This window comes from Oryza brachyantha, chromosome 6 (genome assembly GCF_000231095.2).
Source record: "Oryza brachyantha chromosome 6, ObraRS2, whole genome shotgun sequence".
NCBI lineage: Eukaryota > Viridiplantae > Streptophyta > Magnoliopsida > Poales > Poaceae > Oryza > Oryza brachyantha.
Window position 1 is genome coordinate 1,868,490 of NC_023168.2, and position 27,148 is coordinate 1,895,637.

The window sequence follows — 27,148 nt, forward strand, 5'->3', positions numbered from 1 at the left end:
ACAGTAATTCGTATCCGCATCCGTATCCGAAAAGATCCGCATCCGCTCCGTATCCGCTTAAAAATTATGGTTTAGGATATGGTTTAATCACTATCCATCCGAATCCGCTCCGTTAACACCCCTACGAGTGAAGCTATGTTACACCTATCAGGGTCAGCTGATCCGATTACCTCTGATGAAATCCATTACTACATAGTTAAGATAATAAATACGATACTAAAATTTAACCAAGATTAGTATATTCTTGTACTGATGAGACCGACGTACCAATTTTTTTAGCTATGCCCTTGTGAATAATACAGTGCATTGTAAGTAGAATTGGTTGTTCTTGTTTATCCATGGGGATCGAGTTTAGTCTGATACCGTTTGTGTAGTTGTTTATATTGTTATAACATCTCATATCACATCTTGTAAATTACTTTGCACCATCACTTGCTCTCTCTATTTCATTATGGAAGCCTTTTTAGTCTTACCTAGATTCAAATAGATATTAATAAATCTAAACATATATATATAAATTATATATATTCATCGATCGATAAATTTAGACCAAACTAAAAGTTTTATAATATGAAACTATGAAAAGTAAATCACAGTGAATGGTCATGACCCATGGGCAAGCGCACATGCAGCCACCGGCCGGCTCGTCGTCGTCGGCCGCCGGCGGCATGCTGAGCTCGGCCGGGGCGGTGGTCACCGGAGCTGAAAGCGAAAGGGAACTACTGCTGCGCGCCTACTAGCTAGCAGATCAGGTCACGGATGAGGTGAATCTGTCTGTACGTCAGAGATTGATACTGTCTGTCCTTTGATCAGAGTTTGATAGTACTATTAAAATTAGTCACATGTGCATGATCCTGACACACCGCATACTTATGTCACATAAGTTTGGTGAGATTTGTCTGTATGTATAATTCTTGTTGGAGCCTTGGAGTGTGTAGAGATATATCTTCAAAATCACGCAGAATCTCGATGGATAACCTTAGAAGCAACTGCCCTCAATCTCAGCTTTATCCTTAAAAATAGAGTTCTTTTTTACCGGCCATAAAACAATACGTTATATTTTTTAACATAAAAATTTGGTAACAGATATATTGAGAATCTTAAATTAAAAATTTGGTATATGTATCAAGTACCATAGAATTCCTGACAAATAAAACCTTACAAGCAGACTGCAGCATCTATCATTTAGTATTTAGGCAGCTCTCATATACTGCTCGAAAAATACAATAAATCACTAACGTATAATTAATTAGCTATTACGGAATAGCTATTAAAAATAGTTTGTTCGACATTTAGGTAAAGACGTTTACTAAAATCCGGGGAATAGACTCGCAGCTCACTCTATCTAGCAGCAGAAACGAACGGAGCCTTCGGACAGATGAAAACAAATAAGTGAAGTGCATCCGTGATTCTTAAACTTGTGTGTATGTGTTATCTAGGTCCCTGAACTCTCAAAATACATTTTTGGGTCCCCGAACTTATCCGGGGGTGTCATATAGATCCAAACGAGATCCGATCCTCTCTATCCGCTAACGTGGCATGCCACGGTGGCGCCTATGAGAATGGAGAGAAAAAAATAAGGAGGAGAGAGATACTGACATGTGGAACGCACATGGCCCCAACAACACGTAGGCGCCACCGTGGTATGCCACGTCAGCGGATGGAGTGAGTCGGAGCCGGTTTGGACCTATATGATACCCCTGGACAAGTTCGGGGGCCTAAAAATACATTTTAAGAGTTCGGGGACCTAGATGACACGTGCACACAAGTTTAGGTGCACTTCACTCAAAACAAAAATAGAGAGGAGCTATTTTGCATTTTTTTTCTTTTTTTATAGAGATATAACTCAGAACGCACACGAACACACCACAACATACGCATACACACGTGAAAAATCCTCGAATGAGATGCACGAGCTGTGATCCCAGGAATCAAACTCGTGTGAACGGCTCGCACACCCGTGCAGCCAGCCACCCAAGCAATGCTCCGTTCTCATTTGGCACTTCTTCGCTCTCTGCGTGCATGTCCATTGCAAGGATTGAGTTCTTGATCATTCCCTTGGAGAAAATAATGGGAAATTTAATTAGTGAAATAACTGGTAATTAATAATCTTAATTATCAAGATCGATGCCTGGAAACGACAATACCTAGGAAGAGGTAGGCGGCAATATTATGCATGTCATCGTTGTGTGGCCACACGCATATTCTTCCACTTTTGTTCATTGCACAAACTAGTGTGGTAGTATGCTCTTAGTGGAGAATATTGGCATACATATGGTACGTGTTTAGTAGCCTTGTTTTGGCAAACCAGTAAACACCGAAATATACTAGAAAAGCAAAAGGTGACAAGCAAGCAAGCAAGTATGTGGAACCATCACGAGGTGAGATGCATGCTTTAAAAATTCTAATGTTTCTACCGCGTTCCTTACTTTTTACTATCTCCATCAAAAAAAAATTACTTTTTAATTTCTAACTATGTCCAACGTTTGATCATCCGTCTTATTTGAAAAAAATAATAAAAAACTTTAAAAAATTAGTATTACTATTCATGTTTTTATCATCTAATAATAATAAAAATATTAATCACAAAAAATCAAATAAAACGAAGGGTCAAATATTATATCTAAAAACCGAAAAATAAACTTATTTCGGGACAGAAAAAGTATGTATTTACTCAGTATACTTGATCATCCTAATGTAGTAATTGATTACTACTCCCTCCGTTTCATAATGCAAGATGTGTGACTTTTTTCTTATAATATTTGATCATTTGTCTTATTTAAAAAATTATAAAAATATTATTTATTTTGTTTGTGACCTATTTTATTATCAAAAGAACTTTAATCATGACTTGTTATTGTTTATATTTATACTAAATTTTTAATAAGACGAATGGTTAAACGTTACCACTAACAAAGTCAAACAGTTTACATTATGAAATGGAGGTAGTATCTTAAAAAAAACTCAAAAAACAATGTTAATTACAGACTTACAATACGTACTCTGCCCCGTGGTTCCTTTCAACGCATCGACCGAAAAGATCATCAAAGCATCTCCTAATTTGCAAATTGCAGCTATATAAAGCTATATCTAAAGATAAAGATATATAATGTAGTAGTAGTAAACGCTTTACTACTACTGGTCTAGTACTATACCACACTAGAGTGAGCATGCATGTGTCCGTGTGATCGAGAGTGAGTGCGTCCCAGCACCACCCATGACGTTATCGCGTTGATATCCTCATGTCCAGCAAGGAATCAACCCAGCCAAGGCGCCGTTTAGGTCCCAAAATTTCTTTCCCAAAAATATTGTATTAAATATCTGGACATTTAAATAGAGCATTAAATATAAATAAAAAAAATAATTATACAGTTATACGAGAAATCATGAGATGAATCTTTTGAGCTGATTAGCTATAATAGCTATAATAAACCATATGTACTAACAATGGATGACATTAAAAATTTTCTTTTCGCAAACTAAATGGGCCAAGTTGTCGCACAGCTCCTACTCTCATGCATGCTCATCGCCAATTATATGTATCTGATGATCGATCGATTCGTCCTGTATAAGTATGCGAAAAAGGCCTCTAGATTATTAGCCGGTACTGTATATATCACCCTGGTACTAACAGTTTGATGCCCTAACCCACGGAAATATAACCCTGATTTTCAGTCCAACGGAGTCTGTGCTTAGACAGCTGCTACTGTTTTTTCGTTTTTTTTATGTTCATGGGTCAAAATTTGAAGTGGATTAATCTTATATATTTAGAGTAGATTTGTGGTTTCTTATCGTAGTTTATTTTTCATTCATCGTAGTTTATTTTTCATTCTTGACTTTCATCGTAGTTTATTTTTCATTCTTGGCTTTCAAATAATTTTGTTTATAAATTATTTTTATTTAGAAATATGTTGTTTGGCTTTTTCTCTTATTATGAAAAGCAGTCGCTTTTTCCCTTGCACGCAAAGTAAGAAATCTCATTGACATTTGTTCAATTAAATATTTACTATTAAAATCTTAAAAAATATATTTATTGGGTTTTTCATATAAATTTTATATTAAGAGCATTTTTTATAATAGAAGTAGACATCACCTCTAATTTTATCTATATAAATAAATTATTAGTTTAGAGATGACATATGCAATACATCATCTCTATGTTGCTTTCGGTACACTAATTTCAATCATTGATTATTCAATCACCCTTCACCTTCTTTTTTGCTCTCGAAGATAGTGTAGAGGCTTAGCTTCGAGCACCACAATTTTTTTAGAGAAGGAAATTTTTATTCGGCCTCTATATCCAATCAGATATATGTAGTTATTTTTAAAATATAGAAACTTAGCCTAAGCCCAAACAGAGAATTTAGCCCTTCAATTAATCTAATTTGAAATTCATACTCCTATAAAGATTTAAACATAGAATATTAGATGCTATTCAGATAACTGCAGCCACGATGGCACCACGGGTCAGGAGCTTCTTTGTTTTGGTGTCTTCTTTGCGGTTGAGATCGATTTGCAATGGCGGAGATGATGGTGAGGACGTAAGCGTTGTGGTCTAAAGTCGTCACATTTTTCCTTCCTCTCTCGACCGGCGATGAAGGTCTCCACGTGGAAGGAATTAAGATGCTGGTGAAGAGTTAGAAATGTGTCAAAGCAATACCAGTAAGTTTGGAGCTTTTTGTTTAGAAGTTTGAAGCTTATTCTTCTTTTTCTTGTGTGTTTTTATTTTGTGTTCCTCGGTGTTGAGATTTACTAGGATCTAAGAATTTATGTATCATTTAGCTGTGTATATTCTTCATGTATATAGTGGCCGGATTAATATAAAAAAATCCATTATCTAATAAAAAAACTAGAAGTTATCCACGCAACACATTTGTATGTATAATGTATGCATCTCTGTAGTACTTTGGCACTTTTAGTCTTTGCACCATTTCCTAACCTCTATCTTTTCGCTCGTACTAATACCTAAAATTTAAATTTTTAACCTTAAATTTGAAGTTGATTTTAAGGTTTTTCGTCGAAATTTTTTTAACTGGCTTTTAGATCGCTAAGAATACTTATATAAAGTTTTATTCGTTTGCGAATATGTCGTTCGATTTTTTCACGAAAAAACCAATCAATAGCGCCTGTGAACAAATTTTTCTAAAAGAAATATTGTATACATTATTTCGATGGCGGTCACTTTGTTATCCACAGGATGCATGATAAGAGTGGAAAGAAGCATATATAAAAAGCCTAGTAATTAAGCCATGGAGATATATATATGCACGAGAGCGACGTGCCATCTCCTTGCTTGTAATAGGGTCTGTTAGGAAGCTTCTACTAACCATAGCTTTTTCTAAAAACTGTTTCTGTCAAAAGCTGTCCTAAATGGTTCACAGTTTCTGAGAATCTGTAGTTACAGATTCTAAAAATAAACTAAGAATCCAGAAGCTGAGTTTAGAAGTTTTTTTCCAAATTCTCAAAAACTTGCTACCAAAGCCGCTGTTTCTTAGAATCTAGACTCTCCCAACAGCCCTCAGTCTAGCTACAACAGCGACTTTGCCGGCCTATTGGTGCATGTGTGGATGAACCAACCAAGGCGTTGCCATCGCAGTCACACGCTTATTCGATCGATCCACCGTGCAGCAGCAGCTAGGAACAGGATGTTGCATGCATGCATGTATGTAGCCTATTTTTGTACCTTTGCTTTTGCCAAAGGGCAGTTTTAGAGTGTAGAGACACTTCTATTCGAGGAGCTTCTAGCTAGTGTATAGTAGTTTCTTTCCGAAACCTTCAGCTCTTCTCGACAATTTAGATTTTTGGAATATCCAGGCTAATTGTTGTGTGGTTCAATTTATATAAATTTATTTAAATAATATAAATATATCATACAAAATGTGCAATACAAGTTTAAAAATAATAAAAAAGCACCATAACATATTATTAAGAGAATATTTTCTTTTTTTCTCTTCATGGGAGATTTTTTACATATATATGTGCCTTAGATTGGATTTTTGGGATGCTCCCGGTGGTCTGGATACGCCTGTCTCAATCATATTCTAATAATATGTACTTATAAACTTTATATGAAGTTGAAAACAAAATCAGATTAACTTGGGCTTCAGATTCTTAGAAGTTGAAAACCCCGGATTTTTAGATTCTTCGAAAATGGTTACCACCCACTTGTTTAGGCATAAGCAAAAATAACTTATTGACGAGTAAAAAAAATCTATGGGTAAAAACTTTATATACGTATTTTTAGTAGTATAAAAGGCTAAAAATAAACCACAATAAAAAAACTTCAACTCTAGTTTAAGTTTTAAATTTTAAATTATGTCTTACACGTATAAGTGAAAAGATTAGACTATTAAGCCTCTTAACAGGGTAGGGTATATCCCTACATGTATAGCTTGTCTTAATTGCATAAATAAAGGCTATTTTATTAGACAAATTTTTAAACCTAATTAATCATGATTAGCAAATGTTTACTGTAGCATCACATTTGCTAATTATGGACTAATTAGGCTCAATAGATTCGTCTGCCGAAATAGTCCAGAGTATAGTGTGAGTTTTATTAATAATCGATATTTAATACTTCTAATTAATATCTAAATATTTGATGTGACAAAAACTTTAAGGAAAAAAAGTCAGAAGGAAACAACCAGGGTCTCTTTCGAGGCAACCGTGGGTGCCACTAGTATTACTGTGTCAAATTGCATCGGCTGTCGTTTATGCAGCTATAGTCACTAGGGAATTGAGTGGGCAGGAATATTTGGGTCTCTCTATATATATGTATGTATATATATATATATATATTGCATACATGTAGGCCATGGAGGTGATGCTGGTTAAGTACACATCAATCATGTTGATTCTTGTATTTGTCGGCTTTATATGCCTTTTTAATTTGTCAATCACATGTAGCCATTTATAAATTTGCATGGAACATAGCCTAAATTGCATAGCACTAGTAGTTAGGATAAGATGTTCTCACATCTTTATCATACATTTATGTTCTTTATATATAGTCTTCTGCAATTACTATGGGAATTAGTTTGCATTTTTTTCGTGGGTGAAAGATTAAAATTTTATTTTTTATTTTTTATGATAATTATTTAATAGTATAAATGATGAAAATAATCGTTACCAAATAAAAATTAATGTAAGATGACAAACCTATATATATAGAATTTTCTTTGAAAAACCACACCATTTAGCGGTTAGAAAAGCGTGTGCGTAAAAGTTGAGAAGAAAATAAGAAAAATCTAGAGAAGAACGCAACCCTTAAACCGATTCACATGAACATGAACATAACCCTGAAATTGAAAAACCAATTCTATCATAAACCAGAAAGCAAGCTTCCCCACTAGGCATGGTTTAGAGACTGTGCTGTCCATGAATGAAAGTGAGCATTTATTTCCTTTTGCTTATGCTTAAAAACCAAAATTTAAGTTTTTATCTTAAATTAAATTTAGAGGTGATTTTGAGTTTTTTTCCCTGGATCTTATTTTATATATTAACTTTTAAATTGCTAAGAATACATATATAAAAAGATTTTATCATAAATTATTTTTCGTTTAGGAGCAAACAAACACACACACCTAGTTGTTCACCAGCGATGGGGCGGGCGTGCCATCCTCGTGTGTCCGTCCGTGTACGTCCTAGCCCTCTCTCTCCTTTAAATCTCTTCTTTTTCTAAGACTTTATATCATTATTATATACTAGCACAAAGAAAGTTATTATTATAGGTAAGGATAATACAGAGGAGAAAGATAGGCAGCAACAGGATGGACGGGGGACGCATCTGCTCGCCTTATCCACACCCACACCACACCGGACCCCCCTCCCCTGCCGATGATGATGGGGATGTCCCATGTGATCCATCCGCCTTCCGCCCACCGGCTGCTCTGCTGCTTTTGAGCGTTTGCACGGCGGCGTCTCGTCAGGGGCGCGCGGCGACAAGTCGTGGGCCCAACCAACCCCACCCCCCCCACACGCACAGCCCCCGCGCTGCTGCTGCTGCTGCGGATGGATAGGATTTGGGAGACGCTTTCGCTTTGGCGGGGGCGCGGAGACATGATTCATGTGCTTGCTGCGTCGTCGATCGGTGTCGCGCGCTAGTGCGTGCGTTGCTGGGTTGGCTTGGGTTTTTGCAGCATGGGGGGGGCGGGGCGGCTTCGGGTCTCGGCGTCACGCGCGATGGCCCGGAGAGCCCCAGCTCGGTCTCTCTTATCTCGTGATAATCGAGTATATCACCACGGTTTCCTCCGGAAAAACCGTCCAAATTTAAGAATTTTGATACAAAAATTAAGAAAAAAATGATAGATATGTATTTATTGAGCTTAAATTTTTAAAAAACTCAATAAAACATTCATAACTTTGAGAAAAGACGACTTAGATTTGAGTTTTTACCGCGCATCTGGCCCAACGTGACTCACTAGAAATAATAACACCCTCCGCTATACGCACTGCCAGTGAAATGGTCCAAAATCTCTTTTTTTTTTCCCATTCGTTCAAATGGCCAGTATACTTAATTATGTTTATACGACAAACTTTTTGTTATGGTTATATTGTTATGAACATTAATATATTATGGTTGACGACTTCGTTATAATATTAATTTATAATATGCATGCTCATTTCATACCATGGATTGTGAATTTATGATTGTTATTTGTATTCATAATTGCTAAATTCTTGAACTGTTGGAAAAAGTCATGATATTTTCTTTTTCATTTTTACTTAGCGACTGCTCAAGTATACTTTCTTTTTTACCATAAGCCTCACCGTCTTTTCCCCTAATTTTCTCTTTTAATTTCAATGTCTAACGGCCTTTGTATATTTTAGCTAAAACTGTGAGATTATCGCTTATATCGCCACGGTTTTTTGCCGAAACCGCGTAATTATCGCTTCAAACCGTGATCGTCGTATCTTCACGATAATCGTCTAAAACCGTGCTATTATTGTTTCAAACCACGATCGTCATATAATCACGATAATTGTCTGAAACCGCGAGATATGAATGCAAAAACTGTGACGATATCTTTTAAATTTTTAAATTTAGATTTGTGCAATTTTCGTGCGATAATCGTGATAATCGCCGATTATCACGCCTCTGCCCAGAAACGGTTTAGGGTGTCTCAACCCAACCGGGGATTAGGCGGGTGGGTGGTGAACTACTACTCCCTCCTCCGTTCTACTAGTAAAATAGATTTTTTTAAAAAAAAAATAAATTTTATATTAAAATATAAGTATGTTACACTTAGTTTTGCGATGATTATAGAGCTAATAAGATATTTAGAAAGAGAGTCTAATTAATTTAAAATTTAAAAATTGTCCACTCACGTGATTAAGAAAATCTTTAAAAATATTTTTATTTTACACATAACAACGTAAGAACACATGTATTTTAGAACGGAGGTTGAAACAGAGATGGAACCTTGGTCTGTATGGAGAGCGTGAGGTGCAGACAGCAGGTGTGATGGATTTGCATGCCCTTGTGCAAGCACGTGGGTGGAGTTGGGTTGTGTAATTGTGTTGGGCTAAGGTAAGGTGTGGTATAATGTTATTGTTGTCTATTTGAAAATATGTGCTAGAGTATGGTAAGGCGTGGTACGGTGTTATTGTTGTCTGTTTGCGAATGTGTGCTAACCTGAACATGTAAGTTTCTTCCTAGAATGCTCGAGGGTCGGCCCATCCGTGGATGATTTACAATTAATTTTAGTCCAACTAAATAAGTAAAATTTTATTTTATAGTCTAGAATTAAAATTTTGGTAGTAATTATAAGCAAAAGCGAAAAGATTGGTCCGCCTAGTGATCAAATATTTAAAAATTTTAATTTCATAAATCAAATCCGATCATTGTTGTTGGATGATAATTTAAAGACATACACGCAAGTGAAAAATCTCATACACGTTCTCTCCCTCTAGGCCCCGATGCACTGGGCACGGAAGAAAGAAAAAATAGCAAAAGTGGAAAAGATTAGGCGGAACTCAGCCGTTCATGCGCGAAGAATGAGCCGTTTCACGCTGGACCGTCCATCCGTGTCGAATCCGACGGTGGCCGCAGGAGGCGCCGGACGTGGCCACGCCGTGCCCGCCAAATCCGCCCGCCTCGCCCACGCCGCCGTGCGTCAGCTCCGTTCCCTTCGCCGCCTCATCCTCCTCTCCTCGATTGCGGCGCGGGGCGGGATGGCGTCCACGCTTTCCGCTCCTTGCCGCCACCGCTCCTGTTATACCACTGGCCGCGAACGCCGCCTCCTCCGTCCCTCCACCGCCTGCTCTACTTCTACCACCGGCCGGCCGTCAGGTTCATCCCCTGCCCCCTCCCTGCTCATCCCTTGTAGATTTTGATCGAATTACGTGTGGGTCTGCCCTAGAATTTGATTGGACACACAACAATTCGTTGCTCGATACATAGCTTCGTTCGTTGATCGATTGACGTTAAAGTGGGATAAAACGCACCATTTTTTTTTGTTTTTCTGATCGTGGAGAGGAAGGTCGATCTCTTGGATACATGAAACTAGGTGCTAATGAACTGTTTCTAGCATGATGAGGGTACACGATAATTCAATCAACCTGATGAGATGAGAGCATTAGGGTAATATTTGTGATCTCTGTGGTTTTCAGATGCTTAGATTGTGAAATAGTGCACTGAAATTGGGCACTGCCTGATTTTGTGCAGGACTGAACAGTGCCGGATACCTTTATTGCAACCAAACTTTCATCACTAGGGGAAGTCGTGTATCGCATTCTTCCATGGATGTATCCCAAAGCAAGCGAGGACCAGATCATCTGCTAATTCTTGTCCATGGCATCATTGCAAGGTGATTATCCTGTCATGATAATGTAGCACCTGTATAAAAATACATAGCAAAGATCGCAACATTAGTTATGCGGCCCGGCAGCATTCTTTCTTGAGATTTTCTGATAAATTCCCTTCTTAATGCAGCCCCAGTGACTGGACCTATGGAGAAGCAGTGCTAAAGAGGCGTTTAGGTGACAATTTTTTCATCTATGGTAGGTGCGGTATGTTGGTCCTTTTGGGGAGTGTTTATTCAGAGACTTGCTCTCATCAGCCCATTCATATTGGCTTTCTAATAGAATCGAGCTTAGAAGCAGGATGCACAAACTACAGAGTACCACTGCATTACTGTGGTCTGTAGCTACCTTGATTTGCACTTTGCAGATGAGAATAATTTGTTTCTAGCCGTAAAACTTACAGTAAACTAATTTCATTGCAGCTAGTTCATCAAACATCTACACCAAAACTTTTGAAGGGATTGATGTCGCTGGAAGAAGATTAGCAAATGAAGTATGTACTTTCTAATTAGTCCTAGCAGAAGGTTTCAAGTCTTTGTAGAAACTGTTGTCTGTATGCATGGTTGCGCTTAAGAAGGCACTGACAAAAATGCGCTACGGAAGCAGGTATTTGATGTGGTTCAGAAGATTGCTGGATTGAGAAAGATTTCATTCGTAGCACATTCTTTGGGTGGTTTGTTTGCTAGATATGCCATTTCTATCCTTTATTCAACTGAAATGAAGGATACAAGTCAAGGTGCTGCTGGTATGGCTCCTAGAACTGGAGGGTCTGAAAAGCTGGAATGCACTTCAAGATTTGGTGCAATTGCTGGGCTCGAACCAATTAATTTTGTTACCTTAGCAACCCCACACCTTGGTGTTAGAGGGAAAAATCAGGTGGGTCTCTAAATCTAGTAAATTATGTGACACATTTTGATCATTCAAAAAAAATTTTCTGGAGTATTATATTGAACTTTGATTTGTGTATTTAGACTTAAGATAAACTCATTGTTCTATAGCTAATTGGGGAGCCAGGGAAAGTATTACTTCTGAATACCAGTAACCAACTATTACTTCTGAATATGTTGTGACTTCTAATTTCAACAGTGTGTTAATTACATGCATTTTTCTCCTATAATATTACCAGCTTCCTTTTCTTCAAGGGCTACCTATTCTAGAAAAGCTTGCTGCACCTTTGGCTCCCTTTGTTGTCGGGCGCACTGGTGCTCAACTCTTTCTCACTGATGGTGAACCTAGCAAGCCACCTCTTCTACTTCAGATGGCATCTGATCATGAGGACAAAAAATTTATGTAAGTCATAAGAAATATCATTAAATATAACTTGTTATAGTGGTAGAAAATAATGTTTCTTCAATATTTCTCAGATCTGCACTAACAGCTTTCAAGAACCGCATTTTGTATGCTAATGTTTCATATGACCGTATCCTTCTTTACTAATTACCACATGATTTCCTTTACCTGATGGTCCTGATGCATGATGGTCCTGATGCGCAACACATATGCATACAAAAATATTTATTTCCTCCAAACCATTTTCTATTTTGCTCTTCCTGTTTTCTTGAACCTATGCCAGATATGGTCGGCTGGCGAACATCTTCAATAAGAAGAGAAAAAGATCTTACAAAGGTGTTCGTCACTAGGATTTGATTAGAAACAAAGTTGCATCACTTGTGTGAATCATACTTCAGTAATTGATTTTCCTCCCCCATATGCAGCCCTCGCATCGTTCACTGGATGGCTATAGGCATATTGTGAACATGGAATATTGTTCACCTGTATCATCTGATTATCCACATTTCCCTTGGCAAGCTGCCAGAGCTAAAGAAGCTGCACAGAGTAGACCAAACAAAGAAAACACTGAAGAATACCACCAAATGATCGAAGGTGAGTAGGAGCTTTGCAGTAGAGAAATGTGTGCTAGTGATCTTTGCTTTGTTTCTCACGCTCATGAACACCAATTCTGTTTTCATGTAACAGAGGAGATGGTTCATGGCTTGCAGAGAGTCGGTTGGAAGAAAGTAGATGTCAACTTCCATAGAGCACTATGGCCTTACTCTGCTCACAACAACATACATGTATGTTGCCATCTACTGCATTATGCTTGAATGGTTATGTTGTGTCTTCAACTATTCGTTTCACCACAGTTCATCTTCATGGCGTCAATGCAGGTTAAGAATGAGTGGCTTCACAATGCCGGTGCCGGAGTCATCGCCCATGTGGCGGACAGCATAAAACAGCAAGAGTCACGGAAACATTTTCCTGCCAACCTATAAGATTTGCACTCCCTGTGCTGACAGTAGCCATGGTCGGAAATATGTAAAAAAAAAAAAATCAGTAACTCGTGATCAAAGTTCCTAACCAACCTAAACAAGGATTTTGCCTCTACACAGACATAAATATGTACAGGAAGTTTGTGATAGTAAAAACGTACTTAAGGTGTACAGAAAGTTTGTGATATTTTTATTATTCTGCGAGAAATGTTGCGTTCCTGCAGACGTGTACCATCATCGAGATGACGATGCAGATGGAGATGGCATTACGAGTTCACAACCTACACGGCTGTACCAACTCAACGAAATGATAATGTCCAGTTCACAAACCACACCTGTAGCACACATGGTTTTTGGCTTGGTTGGAGCGAAATCACATTGATTTTTTTATTTTTTAAACTTTTTTAAGAAATAATTTTATTACTAAATTTTTTAAAAAAATATTTTCACATCATGAACCTTTTGACCACACCATTATCGGTGGTGTGGCAACATTGTCTTGCCATGACAGTGACACGGCAAGACTACCACGCCACGCCGAAAAATATACGTGATAGCGTTATCTTGTCACACCAATGTTGGTGGCGTAGCCAAAAGGTTCAGATTTAAAAATATTTTTCTCGAAGATTTAGTAATAAAATTATTTCTTAAAAAGATTTAAAAAATAAAAAAAATCAATCACATTACAATTGGCAAGTGACAGAATAACTGATATAATTGGCAAATTTCAGGATGGATGAGACCCTACAACTTTTATGAACCAACTCCAAACTGCCACCAATCTGTCTTCCATTAACCACGTCTTACAACATGGAGCATTAAGTAAACATGAAAATTCCATGAATCGACAAGAAATGGGAAATTTGATGATAACCGCTGGATTTAGGCCGTCATCGTTCATGAACTAACTCTTCTTACAAAAGAGACTAAAAACTTTTTAAGATGAAAAGAAAAAAATCCCACATGAAACAACATACAGCATAAGAATGCATAGCTACCCAGGAACTTGATCACGAAGTATTTTTCTACTCTTAGAACAGCACCTTCACTTTTAACCAAGGAGGATTTTCAGGTGAGGCAATTATTTACAACTACTGATCACTGTCGGCGACCTTTTGTGGCGCAGGTGAAAAAACTCCATGAATAGAATCAATCCAAAGCTGAAACAGAACACCACCTACTGGTAATCAGGGTTGAAAGCAATGCCTTCTTGGTGGATTAGATCCTTCATTTGTTCCTCGGACAATGCATGCTGCTCGAAGTCAAAGCTGAAGGGTGATGAGCAGACTGGCTCGTCACTTATGTCATGCAGTGATGCCAGGTAAGGATGTGCAAGGGCACCTTCAACTGGGTGAAGAAATAGAAGAAAAGGGGCATTCAGTAACATGAAAAATGCGGAGAAAATCACGTCAAATATTTTGCCACAGGGAACAATGCAGTTTCAACATTATAAAGTATAAACACCACAAGGCAATGACTCTTTTGAATATTCCCACTTGAGACTCATGCTCAATTCATTCAGAAGAAAGTGATGACATCCATACCACCTGGATTAGGTTTAGGGTGGATCAAAAGATAAAAAAGGATTTGACATATATTTCTTTTTCTTTGGATTCCCAAGTGATTTAGTATGTATAAGTCATGCACAGATGCTCTACAGATATATTTAGGTAACAACTGCAACTCTATCTTAAAACAGATAGGAAGTGTCAAATACTAACGAGCAATGCCTAGTGGCAGATTAGAAGGTAGACATGGGATAAGAAACCATAGTTTGTGAGGGTTTTCAAAGGTTTCTTTCACCATTTTTCCCTTTAGGCCAAAGGCCTGTTTTCACTTGCTATTGGCAAGATGGATTCTTTGTGGCAAAACAACCTTCAAATGCCCTTTAAATCACTAAAACATGTTAATACCAATACTAACCTGTTATTCTCTGCCTAGGATCAAACGTCAACATCTTCTCAACCAGGTCAATTGCCAAAGGATGAACATGTGGAAATTTTTCAGGAAAGGACTGCCTTGCATGGCGTGGAAGTTGACGGATGTATCTTCTGGCATTTTCATTTACAAAATCCAGATCAGCCTCGTTTGGCGTCCCAATGAGCTGCAATTAAGAAATATATGATGGAGGAAAATCAAATAAATGATAATGCGAAACAGATATAACATATATGCCTTTTAAATTGGGAACTTAGCCCCTTATAGGGAACTTAACCAGCCTTTTTAAATTGGAAACTTAGCTCATTATAGGGAACTTAGCCCCTCAAATAACCCAATCCGAAATTCACTCCTATGGAGATTTGAACACAGGACCTTGGGGTGCTACTCAGGTCACCGCAACCACTAGGTTACATATGCCCTTTCGCCCTTAGTTTTAACATATTGCCATGGGATAGCAAGATATTATATATTTCTAATACAGTACTTCAGATATGCTAAATATATGAACACACAATATACTCTGATCAATTCAATATAAAATAAGTTCAAAAGAGACTGGTCTAACCTCCATTAGTAGACGCAGTTGATGGACATGATCTCTTCCAGGAAACAAAGGCTTCCGATCCATGAGTTCCATAAAAATACAGCCCACTGACCACACATCAATCGCTGCAGTATATTCAGAGGAATTCAACAGAAGTTCCGGTGCCCTATACCATCTTGTGACAACATACTCAGTCATAAAATCAGTTTCTGAGGTGGTACGAGCAAGTCCAAAATCACAAATTTTGAGATCGCAATTTGCATTCAAAAGTAGGTTGCTAGGCTTCAAGTCCCGGTGAAGGACATTTGCTGAATGTATATACTTCAAGCCACGAAGAATCTGATAAAGGAAATACTGCACAAAAATAGGAGTAAAGAATTACGCCTAGAACAGTTATACCCAAATAAGCAATATATCTCAGAAAAAAGATTATGCATAACAAAAAGACAAGAGAACGCAATCAAGTTATCTGGATAAGAAAATAGGCAGGGCAGCCTATCTGTTAACAATGATCATAAGAGTTTTAGTAAGTTGCAATACAACAAGACCTCTCTAGTGAGATCGAGCATAAACCCTTCCCACGTTGAATGTGGTCAGTGCAGGCATATTGCTACTGATAAACAGCAATCAGTTTCATATTGAATTTTCTACCAATGATTAGCAAAGTATATAAACAATGTGGCATCTCTAAGGGAAATGTTAGTTTGATCCAATGATCAATGATGCAGTGAGATAACTTAATTGTACTACTTTGCATATAAGCTTTGCAGGACAAAGGCTTGTTAGGTATATTAGTACTCCCTCCGGTTCTATATTATTTGTCATTAAAGCTTTCTTCGCAGTGGATGACAATTCTGTTGTTGGAATGTTTTAGTGCCGGTTTAGGGCAAGATTGGCCTTCAGTAATTAATGGTGTTATTGTTTCCAAGGTGCCATGCAGTGAAAAAAAAAAACCACAAGCAGCGAACCCTAGGGGTCGATCCTGGGCCTTCCAATCCAAGAGTAGCAAGCCAAGCCAACCGAGCAAAATAGTTTACTTCCTAGTTGTAGCACTTCAAAGAATTTAATGTAGGTGGAATAGGAAATAGACACCCTAATTAATGGCATCTTGGTAAGTGAAATTATGTCGAAAACGACAGGAAATATGGAGCTGGAAGGAGTAGGTCACTAAATTCATTTCTTAGTTTCAAAGATTATGTGTAACTGCAGTATTCTTTAAAATGTGATACAAAATTCCATAGACGCTTTACAATCAAACTTTTGTACCAAATTTCCTATAGTTTTTACAATTTACACAAAACATTTATAAACAATCAATGCATACTTCAATGCTTCTCATTTTTTAGGTCTTGAAAGCTAAATTTGAGTAGAGTCCTAGACAAGCAAGGGAATCCAAGCAGACCAGAAAAGCCATTTATGAAATAAATGCTAAAATGGAAATAAAGTAATGCTTTTCTTTTCAAGAAGGTACCTGGCAGTGCTCCTCTGACAATGCTTGATTTGAGCGAATTATTTGATGCAGATCAGTATCCATCAATTCATAAGCAATATAAACATCATTGAATGAATTTCTCTGTGGAGGAGGTATGATATCCCTTATGGCAACTATCTGCATCACACAAGCAGGAAGTTGAGACAAGTTATTGCTTTTTTGCAGCATCCAAATATCTCACAGCAGTAGATAAAATAAATAAATCAACTATGGACCAACCTAAGCAGTTAGAAATATATTACACGGACCAGGAAATACCATATGAAAATGACTTGACAAAAAGATCTATCTTATGCAACACAACCAGATGCCATGGCTCACGTGTTTTTGGAAGTAAAAAACTCAACATAGTGATTTTTGAAGGTGGCAAGCCAACATGCATTTCACTTAAAGTTCATATGTTAAAGTGCGTAATGGGGTTGAACACCATGCTAATGAGGACTTGAATAGGGACAAGTACAGAGGAAGATAGACATAGACTAAGAGGAAGTATTCGAGGAGACTTTTCTTAATTCATGAACAGCACACAACACCCTATTTATATAGGGAATCCTAATAATGTCTCATATATTATAGATAAGCTGAGAAAACAGGCGTGTAGCGCAGCGGTAGAGCATCCAGTAGAGGGGACACAGATCCGGGCTCGAAACCTGGTTTTTGCACACAAAAAAAACTCGCTCGCGCTGGTAGTAGCATGCTCCCTGCATGAGGTTGAGCACGCCCAGTCATGCACCGCATTTGGGGGTTTTTTTACTTTATAATTAAATGATAAATTTGGTATCAAAGTAATAATATACTGCAGCTCGAAATTGCTACTAGGGCTGTTGCTCTGTCTGCAGCCAACCTGCCATACATGCACATAACAGAAAAAGAAGTAAAATTGGATTTGACATACAACTGTTATCTCTGTTTTCATCAATTCATTTGTACTTTGTATAGAACTATACGATCAATCTACACCATTATAGACTCGCCACAATCTCTTTTTCACCAAAGAGAATGTGATGACTTCTTTTCGAGCTCTATCGGTAATAGGTTAATGTTTCTAGGGAGATGGCATGTAAAATACAACAAATAAGGCTTGCATTGCTCAGCCTATGTACAAACAGCTGATGGCATAAAAGCAGGTGCATTATTAAGCACTTCTACTTCAATATTTGCCAAATCTGATCATTTTCTGCTAACACGTGTAACTGATATAGCTCCCAAAGTCTCCCCTGCATTGGAGTACTAAAGTCTGAAATTAAACAATTAGCTTTATGCGGTACGATACAAACAAAATGGATCAGTTTTAGTTTGGAAAGAACTTCTAAGAGAAGGCTATGAGGATGCATTTGTGAATTTATGTGTCTACCAGTCCATGGTTCAGCAGCAGCATCTGAGCAACTTCTTTTATGAACATTTTTGTAGAGAAACATCAAATGATATATTATCATATTACAAAAGGAGGGCGAAAAGAAGCCACCGCGTTCAATCTAGAGGCCTAGGGACCACCACGTTATTTGGGAAAAAAAAAAGAGAATGGTATGCACAGTTTATTATGGCGGTCGGTCTAGATTATGATGGTGAAAGTTGATCAATAAATTTCTATACAAAATATAATTGTATTTATAGAACTGGAGCAAGATTTGTACACAAATCCAAATCTAATTTTCAAATCTAGCTCCAGTCAGAATTGCGCGGGAAAATCCTTTAATTTAACTGTAACAGAATAGTTTATGACCATCCTAATTTAATTCACCTCACTTCATCGAAAGCTGAATTTCTCTAGGGGCTGCCTGTGATGATATGGCATATTCCCTAATCTACTTCCCTGTGGCTGTCTTTGTAACACTAAACATAAAAAAAGAGATATACGGTGCCTCTGATAAGCTGAAAATGATACTTCAGGTCCACGCTGAAAAATTCAAACGTTGGGTTTCACATTGGTAAATTTAAAAGGTACAGGTCCAACATCCACACAGAAAGTCAATCTTAAAACTTTCCAACAGTAAAACAATTCCTAATCCCCTCCCGACCGGCAGTCACTCCCTCCCACTGCATTCAGACCGGATTTGACCGACCTAGGAAAAAGGTAACACAAGAACTGTCCCTCAAGTGATGAGTTGTGACTTGTGACATCAGCACGTACGAGAATCATGTGCTGCTACGCTACTCCACAGCCACAGGTCCGTTCACATCACTCGCTCCCCTACTCATCAAGAACACAATTGAATAACATCCTCCAAAAGGCGGATGGCTTGCTTAAAGGCACCTCCCAAAGTTACTATTTCTGAAGCTCTCGTCCACCCACTCCATAGCCAAGAAAGAAGGAAGGAAAAGCGCTGCCGAATCAGGCCGAGCAGTGACGAACTCAAATCATTCGGCAACCAACCCCCCACCTCCTCGACTCCCATTTAATGCAACCAACTTAACTAACCCCAGACAAAGGCATTTAACGAGAATCTCAAAATCTGCGCCTGAGGAACAGAGTGGGGAGGAATCCGCTCCGTCGCTGGAAGGGGCGCGGCGGAGCGGAGTGGATCGGAGGCGGCGAGGGGGGGGGGGAGCACTGACATTCTCGTGGTCCATGTGGCGGAGCAGCTTGATCTCCCGGAGCGTGCGCTTGGCGTCGATCTTGTTGTCGAACGCGTTGGCGATCTTCTTGATCGCCACCTGCTCCCCCGTCTCCGAGTTGAGCGCCGAGCTGCCCATCCAGACCAAACCAAACCAAACAACGGAATCAGACGCCACGCCGCCACGGAATGGGGAGCGGGAGGATGCGGCGGGGGAGGACGAACCAGACGATGCCGTAGGCGCCCTTGCCGATGGGGAGGATGGGGGGCTTGTACTTGGCGGTGACCTCGAACACGTTCCCGAAGATGTTGTACTGGATGAACCTCCCGCCATGGCTCAGCGTCGCCTGGATGTTCTCCATCATCCCCGCCCCCGCCGCCGCCGGCTGCTGCCCGTCCCCAGCCCCAGCGCCGGCCTCCGCCATCTCCGTGTCCGGCGGCTGCGCCCCGGCGTCCATCGCCGGATTCGGATTTGGATCGCGGCGGCGAGGCGAGGCCGAGGAGGAGGAAGGGAAGGGAAGGGAAGGGAAGGGAAAGTGGAGGCGGAATTCGTCGCGAGATTTGGTCGCTTTCGGCCTCGTTTTGTAGCTCTCGCCTCTTATTTTTATTTATTTATTTATTGTTTTATTATTATTATTTATTGAGTAAAGAATATGGCCATAAAATTAGAAAATACATAACTCATTTTAACGTCTAAAATTATGGACCTGGATGGTAATTAAAACGAGTTCATATAGCTAGATGGCACATTAAAATAAATTTATGGACCTAAATAATACATTAAAATAAATTTATAGATCTAAACATGTATTTTCTAAGTTTATACGATACCGCGTTGTACCGACTTTACTCTTATTTATTTTAGTATTTATTGTTTTTTCTCCTCTTCTCGCGTTTTTTTTTTTTTTTGCTTGTATTGGGCTGAGCTGTGTGGGTAGTGGTGGCCCACTGTGAATTGTGATTGGGAGAAAATGGGTATAAAATGGTTGGCGCGCGGGGCTACGGGCACTAGCTTTCGGTCTTTTTGGGTGGTTTTGCCGAGGCGCCGGGGGGGGGGGGGGGGGGGGGGGGGGGGGGGGGAGGGGGACGCGTAGCAAATAATGGCAAGGCTGCTCCGATCTTAACGACTGATGACGTGTCAGGGTGACGACGGCGTGACGGGGGTAGCGTGGAAATGGACCACTGCCGCTTTAGCTTACGACCCCCTCCCTTAATAAATTCATTTTTTTTCTCTCTAACATTTAACTATTTATTTTATTTAAAAAATTTATAAAAAACTTAAAAAAATTAGTCATGTATAAAGTATTATTCATATTTTATCATCTAGTAATAATAAAAGAATTAAACGTAAAAAATTTTTAAATAAAACAAATGGTCAACTGTTGGACACGGAAAAACGAAAAATAAGGTTATTACAGAACAGAGGTAGTATATACCAAAATTTCAAAATTTAAAATTTAAACCTTAGAAGTTAATTTTAGAATTTTCTATTTTTCAGCATTTACATCATCGCTAAGAACACGTATATAAAAAATTTTATTTATAGATTATTTTTTGTTTGTAAATATATCGTTTGGTTTTTTTAAGAAAAAACGAATTTCATGTTTGAATTTGAATATAGTGTATATTTAGGTTCAAACTTAAAAGTTGGTTTCTTTTGAATGGGTACGGTAAATGTGTAGTGTCGATATATGGATTAAATGACTTATTTTTCTTCGCTTCATTACCGACTACTCCCTCTAAAATTATAGCTATCATTCCCTCTTAATTGAAAAAAAAATGGTACATACATTTTGGTAGAGAGAAGGTAAATCGCTAAGTTGCTCATCGGTTTTATTATGAAGGTAGCCAGCTGTCGGTTTTATTATTGAACGTTCTTTAAGCTAATCACATAAGGCAATGCCAAACAATGAGGGCGGCGAATGCTAATCTAGCGTAAGATGATGGTGTCATTTTCTCCCATATTTTTTGCTTGTCATAATCTTCATGATCATGTTATTCCAAGTGGCTGCCTGTCCCTTGTATTTTTCATGAAAGACTTCTTACAAATGACTGTGACAGAAAGGTGTTTATTGATCCAGTGGAGGTAAGTAAGAAATAAGTATGAATCAGTATCAGTAGTAGGTTCATCCAATTTGATTGCATCTGTATTTGCATTGTTTACTGCTTGCTTCGATTGTCAATGGCACGTGCCAATCTAGCCGCGTGCTAATATAACCTACCAGCGGCCAGCATTCTACAAGGAAATTGTGTCATGAGTTAGGCAAAGTTTGATGAACAAGAAAATTGTACTTACTAAGTTACTATCCTCCAGTGAATGCTGGATAGTAACTCTTTGCCATGAATGCTCCAGTATAAGGACAAGGAGAAAATTGCCAGCCCAAGACGGCACTATTAGGATATATTTTGATGGCTACGTGGGGACTTACCGGAAATTTGGAATATACTTCCTTGTTTTCGCAACGTAAGACTTTCTAGCATTGCCTAAATTCATATGGATGCTAATTAATCGAGACACATATATAAATTACTAGTTAAATACACGTGCTTTGTTATGGATTTTATGATGTGTTATCAAAATTTTTTATAGAAATAGTCACCTTAATTTGAATTTATATGTAGATATCAATCTATATTTAACTGGTTTTTAATATCAAGAAATTTAAGTGCTAAATTGTAAAACTATAGTGAGGATAGCACCACTACTCCTTTTTATAGGAATATAGTTACACATTCATCAATAAATAAATTTAAACCAGGCTAGAAAGTCTTACCATATGAAAAAACTGAGGCAACTGAAGTTGAGATGATAGGACAGTAGATAAAATAATTACATTCTAGCACATATATGGAAACAAAAGTTAACGGGGCAGGAATTCTGGAAACACCTGATCTCAGTCGTTACACCAATCAGGTCAAGCAAATAAAAGTGAGAGTTTATGCTAAAAGAAATCAGTACCATGAATTTGAAGTTCGGTCGTATAGCCTCAGGAGAAGATTACATTATTAAATAACCCTGCTGCAGAGATTGGATGAGAAGACTTTGCAGAATTTCAGTGTCTTGACAGCTATGGATACCATCAAGAGGAAATATTAAGATGGCTGATTATTCTCCTTTAGAATCTATCCAGATTCGTAATGACCATGGCCAGTCTTCGGTCCCAAATAGTACTCTAGCAATGAAAGGGTTATATTGCTTTGTCACTCACAGAACCTTCGTGTGTAGGAATTGATCCACTATCAGGGCTGCCTCCTTAAAATGAACTTCAGACCCCACTGCCACTTCCATCCACACCAGGTTTTGATGAATCCGTTGCAGCATTATAATCAACTCATACAGACTCTGCTAGTATAAAAAAAGGCTCAAAGGCATGCTTCTTGTCATCTTTGTTAGGGAATACGCATAAGGATTGCAGATCATTGTTTTAAGAGATGATTCTTATCATCTTGAGCACATAAATCTGTTCTGGGAGCTTACCCGGGTCCAGCAATCCCCCAGAATGAGCCCAGGTTACTGACCTCAAGAGCTTTTATTTTGAGAGTGTCGGTCCAGACATCCAAAGAATAGACCCAGGAGATTGTGGCATGCATCCTTGAGGACTGAGATGACCCAATAAGCAGTTTACTAAAACAATCTCACCTGTTGAAGTGGCTAGTGGGATTTGCTTAGTTGTACATGATAAATGCCAATATGCCATGTCCTTCATAATAGTAAGCTCGTTGTTTGTTCTTTGGAATCCCAACAAAGTCTCCATGATAACAATCTACAAGAGTACAAGACTAGCTGTTGTATATAACAATCCAGATAGCATTACAACTTTGGATGCTGACACTTCATCAGCAGCACTGCAGATTCAGAGCTTTTGGCAACATAAGAATATATTACCTTCATTCCACATTATAAGATGTTATGGCTCTCCCTTGATTCATATCGATACTAATAAATCTGAACACGTATATAAAACATATTTATTGATCTATGAATGAATCTAGGTACAGCCAAATCATCTTATAATGTGGGGGCGGAAGGGGAAGGATACTAGGATAGATTTCTTTTATCCATCTGGGGAACAAAATATTATACCGGTGTCTGTAGAACTGCAGATGTTTCAGGGAATAGACAAACTGAAAAAGCTACTTGCATGGAAAATGGATCTCAGGTGTTATAACAGATCATCAGGTTGTGAGTCCCTGTTTCAGAAAACATGTAAGGCATCGATTCACCTATGGAGAGGCAAGAGCTCAAAGCTTAAAGTATATCTTACACAGAAAGAATCAGAACAGATTCAAGGAGTAACAAAAGTCATAACTAGGTAATATTCCTTTCATTATTGCAACTTTTTGTATGGTTTTCACATATTACTATAGTTAATTTATTGGAATTACCTAGTGCAGTTCTCGTGGAAAAAGGCAAAAGCATAGACTTGCCCAAGAAAATGTAAAAGGGTAGACCAGCTAACAAAACATAGATATTAGGACAGATAACTAAAGTGAAAACACTAAGACAAGAAACGCGTGGAAGCAATGGAACAATAGTTTCATAAAGCTTAATGAATCAACGAAAAACACCTTGCAGTAAGGTCCACTAGACCACTACTGCTCTCTTTCTGATTTGCAGGGAGCTAGAGATACTTGAAGTTAGTTTCATATCCTTAACGATCCGTGACAGAGAAGTTACAAGGCTTTTCGCCTTCCAATTTCTCAAAAGAGCTTGATAGCAATCATTTATTGAACTTATGGAGCTTAACTGGTAGATGCTAATCTTCACTTGTTCAGGACATTCAACAGAACAAGGCCTGAAGGTCAATTTGTCCCCTGTTGTTATGCGGCAAGCCAGATCCCAGTGTGTAGACTTCGTAACCTGAGACAACAGAGAAAAAAAAGTTTTTGGAAGTTTGAGACTCCTGAAGTACTGTGTTGCTTTTGAAAACAAATTGCTACATCTATTATAATGTTGTCAAAGAGGAAATGTATCGGTTTTTCATATTTATCGCCAATCTGATTTTTATGTTAACAACAAAATCTGAGATGCATACAGAAATATCAGCTGTAAGGATTGTCCCATATGATCTGAAATGGCATGCATTACTCATACATAGCTGAGTTTTCTCTTATATTTTAGCATGCAACACTCACCAACTAGTTCCAAGCAGGCAGAACTAGCTTGCTAACACCTGGGGCATTGAACCGTGTTAGGTAGGTTATCAAACAAACTGGTTGGCACTTAATTTTTGCTGGCTGCAGGGAAAAAATCAGTGGAAAATGAGGTTTATCGTGAACACTGGGATATGGAGAACAACAACAGTGTTAAGAAAATGATCGGAGCAGCATTTTTTTTTACCTCAATAGACACGCGCGAACAGGATTTCACCTCACCTCAGTGTTCAATCCACTCCAACCAATGCAGCAGCACAGGAAGCACCATCGCGGTGCAATCTCCAATTCTCCATGGCCACAGCCCACAGATTTCCCTGCCTCCCCCGTCCGATCACCGGGAATGTGCTGCTACCGGCGTCAATTCCAGTCTAGGGTTCCTTGAGCTCACCATCTCAGGCAAGCCACCCAGCAACTCCAGCTTCTTCCACCCCGCCTAACCTGCTGGCTGCTGCCCCCGACCCCGCCCCGCTCCACCACCCACACGCACCTTAGCAACGCTACCGCCGCCCGCCACCGCGAACTCCGCCTCGGAAGCTGTACGAACTGACGACGAGGACCGCGACGGAGTTCGCGGCCGGAACCGGTGGAGTAGGAGGGCTCACCGGCGGGAGCTCGTCTCGGCAGTCAGCGGCGGCGCGCGGCCCAGAGACGGAAAGGCCGTGCGGTCAGGCCGGGCCGGGTGAAATGAGGGAAAAGTCTAAAATAAACAAAACTACCTGACTAATTTATTGAGTGATTTTTCATATTGTTGTTAGTAGTCTAAAATTCAGAGGTTGTTTGGAGGGATTTTTTTTAAGTCTCTCGTCACATCAGATATTTGGATGTAAATGAGAAGTATTAAATATAGACTGATAATAAAACTAATTGCATAAATAAATGTTATTTTATTAGATAAAATTTTTAAGCCTAATTAATCTATTATTAGCAAATGTTTACTGTAGCATCACATTCGTTAATCATGGACTAATTAGGCTCAATTGATTCGTCTCACGAAATAGTCTAGAATATGAGATGGGTTTTATTAATAGTCTATATTTAATACTGTCTAATCATTCGATGTGATAGGGACTTAAAAGAAGTCATAGGATCCAAACCCCCTCTCAATTGCTAACAAATATATTTGTATTTTTCTCGGTTTCTGTGCTCGCGTTTCGCAAAAGTACTAAATTGTGTATTTCTTTTTGAAAAAGTTTATGTATAGAGTTGACCTCAAAAATACACTTCCATAATCTCATAACCTAATTCATTACTCGCTATGTATCCAAAATGACTTGATTATGATCATTAATGTGCAGAAAGTAGTTTAGAGTGGTCTAAATTGTAACAAATGGAATTCTTTGTCCAAGTGAAATGTTTAGGTGAAGGACGGTCCAAAGTGAAGTTTTAGCTGTAATAGTAATATGCTTGTGTATTGTAATAGATTCGTGTATTTAAGGATAGGTCTACATTTTATAGTTTTGGGGAGCTGTTGCTTTTATAAGTAGCAGAGATAAGTAACACAAACTGTAATCTACTCAAAACAGCCCAACGTTAATTAGAACGGTACAAAGAATTAGGAGTGGATCCAATGGTACAAAGTGTAGGATATTAATGATATATTTCAAACTTCTTTATAATCATATAATCTACCTCTATATCCTAAATTATAAGGTGTGCGTAAATTTGACTAATAAATAGTCTAACAACATATAGGTTTAGTAATATAAATATTGTATTGTTAGTTTTATGTTAGGGTGAATTATTATATGGTGTTGGTCTCACTACGAATAATGATAATACTTTGAAAGAAATTGAGAATTGAAATTTTGTATTGTAGACAGTGTAACGTTAAACTGTGCTTTATAATTTGGGATGGACTTAGGCCGTATTCGGCCAAGCACGCTACTCATCCATATTCTCTTTCTTTTTTTTTCCTTGTACACCCCTTTTACAACCTGTTAAACGGTATACTTTAAAATATATATATATATATATATATAAGTTGCTTAAAAATTTAGGTTATTCTATTTTTCTAAATTATTATATGAAACAATTAATTATTTATTTATTAATCTGTTTTTCCCACTGGATAACAACTCAACTGCTGAACGGGTCTTAGTATTTGTTTATGTGTGCAATGATCTCATCTCATTAAATAACAGAGGTGACACAATTTTTTTCGTCCGCTCCTAAAATAGTTAATTTAAAGTTTCGCATGACAGCGTGCTTGTGCTGCGTTTTTCGACAGAAATTTTTTTTAACTTTTTTGGTTTTGCGCACGTACTTACTGAACTGCTCCATAATATATTTTTCAAAAATCTATATATAATATCATCGTCTCATCTATTTAAAACAAAATTTCAACTTCATAGTAATTAGTTTTATTATTTACACTATTAAATAATTT

At 38.3% G+C, this 27,148-nt stretch overlaps 2 protein-coding genes and 1 long non-coding RNA gene across 7 annotated transcripts; 1 reads left to right on the top strand and 2 right to left on the bottom strand.

The window, feature by feature from the left end:
• Positions 1-10,125: 10,125 nt before the first annotated feature.
• On the top strand, positions 10,126-13,204 carry LOC102706761 (putative lipase YDL109C). Of its 5 annotated transcripts, none has more exons than XM_040525472.1 (12): positions 10,126-10,291; positions 10,667-10,808; positions 10,934-11,001; positions 11,086-11,139; positions 11,226-11,296; positions 11,407-11,679; positions 11,930-12,093; positions 12,168-12,223; positions 12,377-12,429; positions 12,519-12,687; positions 12,781-12,878; positions 12,972-13,204. In XM_040525472.1, the coding sequence occupies exons 1-12, from the start codon at positions 10,174-10,176 to the stop codon at positions 13,074-13,076; spliced, it is 1,371 nt and encodes a 456-aa protein (XP_040381406.1). In that variant the 5' UTR covers positions 10,126-10,173; the 3' UTR covers positions 13,077-13,204. The 5 variants fall into 5 exon arrangements, with proteins under 5 accessions (XP_040381406.1, XP_040381407.1, XP_040381408.1 ...); XM_040525473.1 differs by having other exon boundaries at positions 11,410-11,679; XM_006655737.3 differs by lacking the exon at positions 10,126-10,291 and adding an exon at positions 10,344-10,582.
• A 711-nt stretch (positions 13,205-13,915) lies between these two features.
• Positions 13,916-20,230, bottom strand: LOC102707778 (mitogen-activated protein kinase 1). The gene is made up of 6 exons (XM_040524924.1): positions 19,831-20,230; positions 19,607-19,736; positions 17,030-17,167; positions 15,580-15,912; positions 14,997-15,177; positions 13,916-14,420 (listed from the first exon to the last, which is right to left on the bottom strand). Exons 1-6 carry the CDS (start codon positions 20,061-20,063, stop codon positions 14,251-14,253), a joined length of 1,185 nt encoding a protein of 394 aa, XP_040380858.1. The 5' UTR covers positions 20,064-20,230; the 3' UTR covers positions 13,916-14,250.
• Positions 20,231-23,578: 3,348 nt separating this feature from the next.
• Positions 23,579-25,395, bottom strand: LOC102708064. Its single transcript, XR_423582.3, has 3 exons — positions 24,947-25,395; positions 24,742-24,843; positions 23,579-24,466 (listed from the first exon to the last, which is right to left on the bottom strand). It is a non-coding gene; the product is annotated as an uncharacterized LOC102708064 (long non-coding RNA).
• Between the last annotated feature and the right edge of the window lie 1,753 nt (positions 25,396-27,148).